General features: G+C 35.3%; 1 protein-coding gene across 1 annotated transcript; it reads right to left on the reverse strand.

Annotated features, from left to right (window-relative positions):
- Window positions 1–2,703: 2,703 nt before the first annotated feature.
- On the reverse strand, window positions 2,704–3,591 carry LOC145062990 (defensin-like protein 19). Its single transcript, XM_079010587.1, has 2 exons — window positions 3,436–3,591; window positions 2,704–3,262 (listed from the first exon to the last, which is right to left on the reverse strand). The coding sequence occupies exons 1-2, from the start codon at window positions 3,497–3,499 to the stop codon at window positions 2,910–2,912; spliced, it is 417 nt and encodes a 138-aa protein (XP_078866713.1). The 5' UTR covers window positions 3,500–3,591; the 3' UTR covers window positions 2,704–2,909.
- Window positions 3,592–10,540: the final 6,949 nt, after the last annotated feature.

Raw genomic sequence — 10,540 nt, forward strand, 5'->3', positions numbered from 1 at the left:
TTCAAAACAACAAAACTTTTGGGTTCAAATTTAAACTATAAAACCTAAAGGGCAAAATATGAAACTTTTCATAATAACAAGGATCAAATAACAAATAATTCAAATTAACATTTAATCACATAATTATCCATATTTGATTTATTTAATGATTTATTGCAAAACAATTTATCAATTTAGTCAAAATAATTAATCAATTATCTTATAAGGAAACAATTATCTTATTAATTGATAAATATCTTCAATTAGATCAAAATTATAGTCAAATATATCATATAATCGGATTAATATTGATCTAACATGATAAGGTAACTATCCCAATGCAAAAACAACAAGAAATCCCGAGATTATCCCCATCTGACGAGTTGACTCGTCGAGTCACCTTGGAGTCGGCGAGTTCAGCTATGGACTCGGTGAGTCCAACCTCCAGAAACCCAAAAAAACGAATTTTCCAGATATCTAATGCATCAATACAATTGAAACCAAGCTAGGCTCTGATACCACTTATGGGTTTTGGTCATAAGACATCCTATGTACTCATACAAACCCTAATGCTTGGATCTAGGTTTCTCTATTGTACATGCTTTGAATCCAAGACTATAAACCCTAATTCTAGCATTCAAATAATCATATTAACATATAATTAGGTTTATGATATTACCTTGATTGTTATGTAGCAATAACAATCCCAATTCCTTCTTGAATTGACTTTGGAAGGCTTAGAGTCACAAGTGTCACTCCTCTAATGGCTTACAAACACCAAGAGCAAATGGAGAAGATATGAGGAGAGAGGGGAGGTATTGAATTCGTCCTTAGGACTTCTAGGGAAGGCTTGGACGAATTCATGAGCCTTAGGGGTCTTTATATAGGGTTGGGATTAGGGTTTTAGTCCTTATCCTTATCTAGTTACTTGCCCATCAAGCAACCATAATATAAGCCTTGAAAAACCCTTATCTCTTAGGCCTTGAACGATTTCAAGGATATCCTTATCCTTGAATTCGTCCATCCTTTAACAAGGATAACCATTGCCCTATTTTGCAACTATCACATAATTACAATTCAGCCCCTCTAGTTTAATTAATTACATTTGATCACAAAATTAATTATTGACCAATATTAATTAAACAAATATGATTTCTCCTTTAATATATTATTCTTATAACATATTAATAAATCATAATAACCTCTCTCTCTCTCTATTTATTTCTCCAATCATGTTGCTTTGGTGAAGGCAACCCAAAATAACCATGCACAATCGGGTCAAGTACATACCAAAATAGTTATGGACTTAGACACTAATCCAACATAAATGAGGCCTAACAAATCGTTGCGTCATTCACATTTACATGTGAACGGCTCATTTGTCATATTTCCAAGTAAACAAAATTCACATACAATATTTCACTCTAAGCTAAATTATACCAAGATCACATCTGAATGGAGCAAAGTGATTCGCTTCTTGTTTATATTACCATGTCGACAACGTTACACACACGATTTATACTAAATATATTCAGATAAGTTAGAATCGAAAACTAAGATTAAGTTATCATTCTTTCTTATACCTATCATGGTCTAATAGATATCACTGCACATATCAGCTTTAAAGTAAAGATTGTTTGAAAACTAGTTTGGATTAAATTGATAATTAAAAAATACATTGCTATTATGGTTTAAAACTTAAATATATTGCTATAAATATAAACTAAAGTACATTGCTATAATAAACAAAATGACATTCCTATTATGGTTTAAATGTTAAGCATATTTTTAGAATAAACTTAAGTACATTGATATTTCTTTGTTTTTTAGACAATGGAAAATCTAAACATACTTGGTATTGTTTGCTTTTGTGTTATTTCTTAGTTTTGTTACCATTTTTTAGGTTGTAAGGTTGTGTGATGAAGTTTCTACCATGCGACAAGTACAACAGTAAATTAAAGAACAAATGACCATGTTTTTCAGGAAATCGAATATGCTCGGTAATCAAACCCGTAATCTACCCGATGATATTGCTTAGTTTTGTAAACAACAGAATACGTAAACATACTTGGTATTGTTTGCTTTTGTGTTATTTCTTAGTTGGTACAGAACAACTTTGTAAAACTTGGTAGTGGGACACTTTTCTGTATATTTTTACATATTATCTTTAATGTTCAGTGAGGTTTGTATTTGAATATATTTATTAATAAATTTTGAGTATTGATTTTTTTTCGGCATATTGACAAAAAAAAAACTTGAAATTTTACATATTTTTAGAAAAGTAAATCGACAATACAGGTAGATTAAAGACTGGATATATGTCGGTAAAAGGTCATGTCGGAACTAAGTCAAAGAGAGTAAAAAATGATAAAATCATATCTAATCTGTCGGTAAAATCATGTTTTCGGCATTTCTTTGGTATTCAGGTTAAACAACGTCGTATAGGCATCAGTCGCTAAAGTGTAGCTAATCCGTCAGTAAACTGGAGTCGTCGGTATGTCGTCCATAATTATCGAAGAAATTTGTTTTCAGTTGGCTGTCGCTAAATTATGGGTATATATTTCCCAGTTTTTCTAGTATTGTAAATATATAAATGCCATACAATATTTTTATGTATTTACATGCATGTGTTGGAATATTTTGCATACCAGGACATATATTTTTTTATTGGTGCCTATTGGACATGATTATAAAAGTAGATTTCTTATATTAACAAAGTACTAATGCCTTGAATCTTAAGTTATCGATTAAAAACGAAACAGATATTACACCTTTGAAAATGCTAAATTTGTTAATTAGGACGCATTTTTCTCCATTATTTTTATCATATAAGGCTTGCTATCTAGGCTGACAGAAGCTCAAGTTGTGGCACTTTTTTGGCTACAACCTAGTCCCTGATGAGCCCCTTTCCTTTTACCATGAGCAGGCTTTTAGTGTCGTGAAGGAGCTGGAGGTGGGGATCCCCCCTCGGCAGGAGGTGGGGATCCACCCTCGGCAGGAGGAGGGGAACCACCGCCATCAGCAGGAGGCGAATCTTTTGGAGGGGAACCATCTTTTGGAGGCGGTGGTACAGCATCAGGAGGAACTGGTTTTGCATCTTTTGGAGGTTTCTTGTCACAGTCAAAGTAGCAGAAGCAGCCGCCTTTCCCTTCACGCTTGTGACAAGCTCCGTGGACTGCCTTCTCCCATTCTATGCACTTTTTGTCACACTTCTTGGAATTACACTTTCCAGACCAAGTCTGGCTCGTCTTTTCACATAGTTTTCCTTTCACTGTACCGATTTCTGTTCACATCATGCAAAAGTCACACAAGTCTCGTTGTTTATATAACTTGATATTGCTCTTGATTGTAAAGAAACAATTAAGAAACATAAATTGTTAGCATTTAAGGAAACAAAATCAGAATAATAAGTAAAAAATTGGAAAAGTATCTAAAGCAACTTGATACATTGAGCACCTGAAATGGCAAGAACGAAGAGGAGGAGAAGGATTGTATAGGTGGCAATTGATCTTTTTGGCATTTTTAAGTTATATATGATGAAACGGAAGAACCCGCAACACGTTAGATGAAGAAAATGTAGAGACAGTTATGGGTATTTATAGAAGAAGGAAGGAGTTTCAATAGTATGTTTGTCTAAGATGATTATAAACCATACGACAAACAACAGAAATACATAAATTACCACACGATAGGTAGTTTTTTTTGAAAGAAAGGAAACACAAGTTTTAAATTTTAGCCATTTTTTTAATACTTCCAATAAAATGGTTAGGTTGTTATCATTATCGACTTCATAAAACCACAATAGAATTGCCGGCTTTTATTTTTAATCAAGGGCATCCCATTGATATGAGTCCTGGTACAAAAAAAATGAGTAAATTACACGAATAGTCCCTATGGTTTACGGTAATTTACACGTTTAGTCTCTAACTTATTTTTTTAACTCGGAAGGTCCTTATTTTTTTGTTTTTGTTACGTGCTTGGTCCCTGACTTACCTAAAAAGACTATTTTGCCCTTGATTTTTTGATTTATTTAAATAAACACACCCACAATCTCACACTTTTCACCTTATCTTACCTACCCCATCATTTTTATATATTTAAATAAAAGTCTTTTTAGCTAAGATAGAGACCAAACGTGTAACAAAAACAAATAGTAGAGACAAAGCACATAACAAAAACAAACAGTAGTAACCTTCCGAGTTAAAAAAATAAGATAGGGACCAAACTTGCAAATTATCCCAAACTGTAGGGACTATTTGTGTAATTTACTCAAATATGAAAATCGTTCTTAGGTTTTTATATTTAAGCAAAATTTGTTAATACTACCATAAATCAATGAATGTTATAAAAACAATCAAATCAAAAGAACCGTAATATAATATAATACAATAATATATATATATATATATATATATATATATATATATATATATATATATATATATAAATCGTGAAAATGTTATAATCAATACTCTTCAATATATGGTTTATATATATATATATATATATATATATATATATATATATATATATATATATATATATATATGAATCGTGAAAATATTATAATCAATATTCTTTGATATATCGTTTTCAATACTTATCAATGTCAATATATTAAATCATTTTGTAAAGTTATGAATCATAGGTGAGATAAAACTTTAAACAACTACAAGCAGTATAAAACAACGTTAGTCCATGTTAGATGTTTTATACTTTAAAAGTGTTATAATTTTTTTTATATTTAAATGAAGTATAAGGGTTTAATTATTATTTAACGGGTATTTTTTACAATGATGGGTGTTAAGCCAAATTATGAATGAATTTGACGTGATCCGAACGTGTACTAGAGAGTTGAGGAGGGTGAATTTGGAAATTTTAGAAACTACAATTGAAAATAATAAGGAAGGTGAAGAATATAGTAGGTACCATTAATGTAATTTCACATTCAAACGTATCTTGATAGCCATTCTGATATTGCTTACTTAAATTAATAGCGGGTTTTTTAATATATGACTAAAGGCACATATGACAATCGTTAATTAGATGACGAGACATTTGGCTACCTTAATAGATTCATACTACTCCCGCGGTTTACCCGTGTTTGGTTGAATTTATTCACTTTGACATTCAGAGCACTGGGCAGAAATCACATTGCCTTAGCTGTTTGTTATGGTCTAGTATGGTGTCTTTGGAAAGCTAGAAATGATCGAATCATTAAGAAAATTTTTAGTGTTCCTTCCATAATACTGGAGAACGTTAAATCCCTTGTGTATTTGTGAGTGAAATGTACGGGTAGTAAGGATTGCTGTGAGTGGGAAGACCAGACTGTTTCCCCATTCTTGTCTCTTTAATTTTATTTCAATCTAATTGTATTGGTATGTTCTCCTTGCCCCCTTTTAGGTGCGTGCAATCTTGGGGTGTTTTTATAATATTTCGGCCTTTTCCAAAAAAAATGAAAATCATTAATTACGACAATTTTTTTATAATTAAATGTGAAATATATTAATTATAAGAAATATTACCATAATTAAATATGAAATAGATTAATAATCTTCTTAAGAAATACATTTCACATTTAATTATGGTAATATTTTTCATAATTAATGTTTTTTATCTATGCATTTAAGGCATATATTAGGAAATCCTTATATATATATATATATATATATATATATATATATATATATATATATATATATATAAGGATTTACACGAAGGGAGTTACACGAAGCATAACCCTCGTACGTACTAAGGCGAAAGGACTTACACGAAGCATAACCGGAGGAATGCGGAGTGTAGTTGCGAAGTGGGTCGGGGTAAGAGACCTCGTACGCTAGCGTACGAGGAGGTACGTTGAGCGTACGAGGGTTAGGTTGAAAACCCTAATTTTAGGGCTGTACCTTATATAAGCATAATGTTAGCCCTTTTCCTTGATTTCTAGGTCAGACTCCACCGTCTCAAAACCCTAAATCGTCTTTTAGTCTTCGTGGTGGCAATTTGAGCTCACGGTGTCCATTTTTGGTATGTTTGGTCCATTTCTAGAAGATGGAGTTTGGTGCAAGGATGGGAATCAATGAAGAGAATATGGATCTTGCTCATGTGTCTCATTTCTAGCATGTTGCGGGTAAAAAGATTTGAACTTGATCATTGATGTCTTAGATCTATCATTTATCAGTTTTGGTTTAATTTGCTCCCGAGAATGAGATCTAGTTGTCTTGATTCCACCCCAGGAGCTTTGAGTTGCCCCTCTTAGTGTTTCTGAGGTTCAAGGTCCATAAAGTTGGCACCTTTCGAGCTTAAAACCATCTATGGTTGAGTTTGGGTCCTTTTCATGAAAGTAGAATGCTACACTTTGAGAATGGGTGTTTTTGGGGCATGTAAAGTCACCAAGTCAGTGACATTATGGTTCTAAACATCCATTTAGAAGCGGATATGTGGTTTTGACTTAAAGGATTAAGCATTTGGAGCTTAATGAAGGATTTGTCACAATGGAGGATTAGGCTGGGCGTACAATTTAGTACACGCAACGTACAAGCGAAACAACCAATACGTTTACCGTGCAGTTGAATACGCCTCAGCAGAAGTTTCGCTATTGGTCTTCGATGAGGGCCATTTGTTGGGCTTATGTGTCTTGGTCCTATTTGGCCATCAGGTTGTGCTCTAATAGTGATTTTGAGAAGTCCTACGAAGGGAATTAGGCCCAATTTGGAAAATTGGGCCATGATTTGGGCCACGAGTGGTTCTTGATATTTTGGGCTTGAGTGGTTAAGTTATTAATGGCCAACGAAATACAAAGTGTTTTGGACGAGAAAGAATGTTTTGGCCTTAAGGTAAGGCCCATGTAAGGCGTTTGGGCCCAATTTGGAAAATTGGGCCATTTGTTGATTAATTAGCCTTTAGGCCTTTTAGTTGTAAGTTTGGGTCTTAGATTTGGTCAAGGCCAGGTTAGCGGTAAAATGCTCTTTTTACCCCAGGTTTGGAGTTGTGGTTATGGATTGGAACCCAACTGTTAATTGGGAGTTGTTTTGTGACTAATAGTTCGGGGATCTGTCAGCCAGTAGCCAAGGGTGTTTCTGCATGATTCAGCAGTACGAGGTGAGTCTTCTCACTATATCCATGGGTCGAAGGCACCAATGCCCGCCCATTACGTGTTATTTGGTATGCTAATTGGCTTGGTGATACTTGCATGAAGGACCCTGGGAGGAGCCCATGACAAATGGATATCAGTCCGGGGGGGGGGGGGGAGCCCATGGCATTCCAGGTAAAGACCATGAGGGAGCCCATGGCATACTAGATAAAGACCATAGGGGGGGAGCCTATGGCCACTATATGTATGTTGCATGGTAATCTATGGTTGTATGTTGTAGGGTATTTTTGGGAACTCACTAAGCTTTGTGCTTATGGTTTTCAGTTTATGTTTCAGGTACTTCGGTTTTTAAATGGATGGGCTCGAAACGATTGCAGGGCATACGCCTCATGTTTCCGCCTTTTATGAATTACTCTGATTTGTCAATGTGTTGCTAAAACTTAATTAACTTAGCCTTATTTCCTATTCCTCGTCTGGTTCTGGTCCTAGGGTAGAGTCTTTTATTAGAGTCTATTTGATCTTGTTCAATGTATAATTTGCATGCAATAGGCAACCAACTGTAAGGGTGGTATTTTTAGCATGAGTTGTGAGATGTGGGTTGACTGTTCTATGACTATTCTTTGGATAAGATTGTTACTGCACAAACGCTACTTTCTTTGTGCTTTTCGAAACTCTTAGATGTGGTGAGTCAACTACTAAGTGAATATGATGCTATTCATGAGGTGGATGACTGGCATTATGCGAGTTCTTTAGCGGTTGATGACATAGTGAGGTTGGGAACCTAGGAGAGCCTAAGGAGTACTGAAGTGAGTGTGGTCACGTTGTTTAGTGAGATTTGGTTATTCAGTCTGAGAAGGTGACTTAGAGGATTCGAGATGATTCTTGAGGAAAGTATGGATAGGTGTGTGGAAGGTAGTATTGGGCTCTTACTATTGAAAGCACATGATCCATACTCAAATCGGGGAGAGTCTTGGAGAATCTAAGAAGCTTGAGGAAGAGGATTCTTGAGTATGTTATGATCTTCTGCATGATTGTATTTCATTTTGGTGATGAGCTTCTAGGAATGAGGTTTAGGTTTTGGTTCCGACTCAGGTAAGGGTACTGATCCGATTAGCGAGTGGATGTGGGAATTGATATCATCAAAAATTACCCGCGGTGCTTTAGAGAAGACTCCTGTGATTTTTGGTTAGGTCAGGGAGGGGTTTTTCGAGATCTTGGATGAGCGCTTGGGAGTGTTTCGTGCTGAGATTATGGCAATCGTTGGAGCTCGCACTCTTTCTTTCCGTGAGCTCCGTGCTTGTGGAGCTTCTGCATTCTATTGAGAAAGGGACCCTATTACCAGTAGGAAGTGGTTATCGGAGATGGATAATGCGTTCCGGACGAGTTGTCTCCAGAGTGCACCTGCTCCTGTTATTTTGTGTATTTCTGATAATCGTGAGGGTAGGGCATGAACCCCAACAAAGAGTAGTCGGCTATTTCAGTGTCGTACCAGGAAGGCTAATGCTCCAGCAGGTGATATTGCGGGTATGCTGTCTTTTGTTTTTTCTTCGGTTGTTATTAGTGTTGATGTTTCATGAAATGTTATATTAGTTTGGGTAAGCGTTATCGTGGGTTTAAATCTCTTTTAATGATGGGTTGCACCTTCGAGAATTGTTTTATGCATGTTGCATACCGTAAATCGTTGGTGGGTTATTTAGGGGTTGTATCATGTGTAGCGGGTTCCAATGTGTTTGATTACCATTTTGTTTTTGGTCGGGATCAGTTCGGGGGTATTGAGTGGAATGTCTATGGTTATAACTCAGTAGGTTAGTTCTCTAGTATCGTAAGAATTTAGTGATTTTTGAATTTGTTCTGGTAGGAGCAGCAGTTGCCTATGGAAGAGCTATTTTGTTCAAACAGTGTCAGAACTCAGCAGGTTAGTTCACCAGTATCGTCAGGATTCAGTGATTTTAGCATTTGTTCTGGTAGGAGGCAGTTGCCTATGGAAGAGCTATTGGGTTCAAACACTGTCATTGCTAGGAAAGGAGTGGTAGTAGGAAGGTGGTGGGTCAGTTGCTTGAGTTGTTGGGTCATTGGGACAACAGGGCGGTTTCATATTTTATCAGGTTAAAATCGATTAGGGTTTAGGGATTCTTCAAGAGTGGGAGATGGGATGAAGATTCGTCAGTCAGGGCAAGTGCTATGATTTTTAGTCGCCAGCATAAGAAATCAAGGAATTTGTATGGTATCATCGGAGGTGATTTGGATTATGTGATTGGTTAAGATTTGAAGAGTATTCTTATAAGGTCTAATTTGGTTGTAATTAGTCAAAGTGTCATAGGTCTTCGTATGTAGTATAATCTTCGTATTCTCTGTAATCTATTTTACCAGGGCACATTATTCGAAGCTTATTTGTCTAGTCCTTAGTATATTTTTTGTACGCTTTTCATCTCCTATAAATAGGAGTCTTTACTAGAGTTAGATAAGGTTTTTACAGTCTTGTCTATTTTGCACTCTGTAAACCTAAAAGCGTAATATTGAGCTGAAACAAGATCTTATTTACATCGGTGTTCTATCTCGCATACATTTTGATTTCATACTCTGATTAATTTTTATACTCGACTCTTTGATTCTACATTTTGTATAAGAGCAGGAATCATATCTCTGATCTGATGTTCATCTTTTCAAAAGTTTTTAAATGAACTTTTTGGTTTAAAAGTTTCCGCACTTTTTGAAAAGTGAAAAATTCATTGGATCTTAGTGTGTGATTAGATTTTGCACTTGAATTGTTGAATCGGGTGTTCATCTACTGATTTCAATTTGAATCAACTACTTTGCTGTCAAATTCTCAAAGTTTCTTCAAAATTCTCAAAGTTTTCTTCCGTACAACAATGGCGTCATTCAATCTTAATTTCATGACTTAATTTTCTCATTTGTTAGGATCGTCAACCAAAATTTCAATGCTAATCCCTGAGTATTATGATAAGTGGGTTGATCGTATACAGGATTATCTCAAAGGTTTGGATGAAGAATTATGGATGTGTATTACTGGTAATCACAATCCTCCATCGATGTTGAACCAATTGGATCTTCTTCTGGAAATTCTATAGTAGAGAATCAAACTGATTGTCTGAAAAAGCTGGAGAAGAGATGCATGAGATATCTGCGAGGAGCTTTGCCTCCAATTATGTACAACTATGTGAGGAGTTGTACAGCTGCAAAGGAGATCTGGAACAATCTAAAGGAGAAATTTCAGGGAAGCGAGAAGACTAGAGTTAACTCAGTGAAACAATGCATGGTTGAACTAAAAGACTTCAGATAGAAATACGGTGAAACAATTAAGGTATACTATGATCGTCTGAATGAATTAATCTATGGATGCAACCGATATGGAATCACCAGATCAGTCATGGAGTTCAATCTTATCTTTGTTATGGGTCTTAGAAAGGAGTGGCGAGGTGTAAGCATGATGGTTAAGAATCAATAAAGCTT

Source organism: Lactuca serriola, chromosome 7, assembly GCF_051521515.1.
Source record: "Lactuca serriola cultivar US96UC23 chromosome 7, Lser_US96UC23_V15, whole genome shotgun sequence".
NCBI lineage: Eukaryota > Viridiplantae > Streptophyta > Magnoliopsida > Asterales > Asteraceae > Lactuca > Lactuca serriola.

What these genes read in the sequence shown, in the direction of transcription:
- LOC145062990 (XM_079010587.1), bottom strand. Translation starts at nt 3,499, where the DNA reads ATGCCAAAAAGATCAATTGCCACCTATACAATCCTTCTCCTCCTCTTC. An exon ending in CTTCGTTCTTGCCATTTCAG is followed by an intron (nt 3,263 to 3,435) that starts GTGCTCAATGTA and finishes TGATGTGAACAG; the next exon opens with AAATCGGTACAGTGAAAGGA.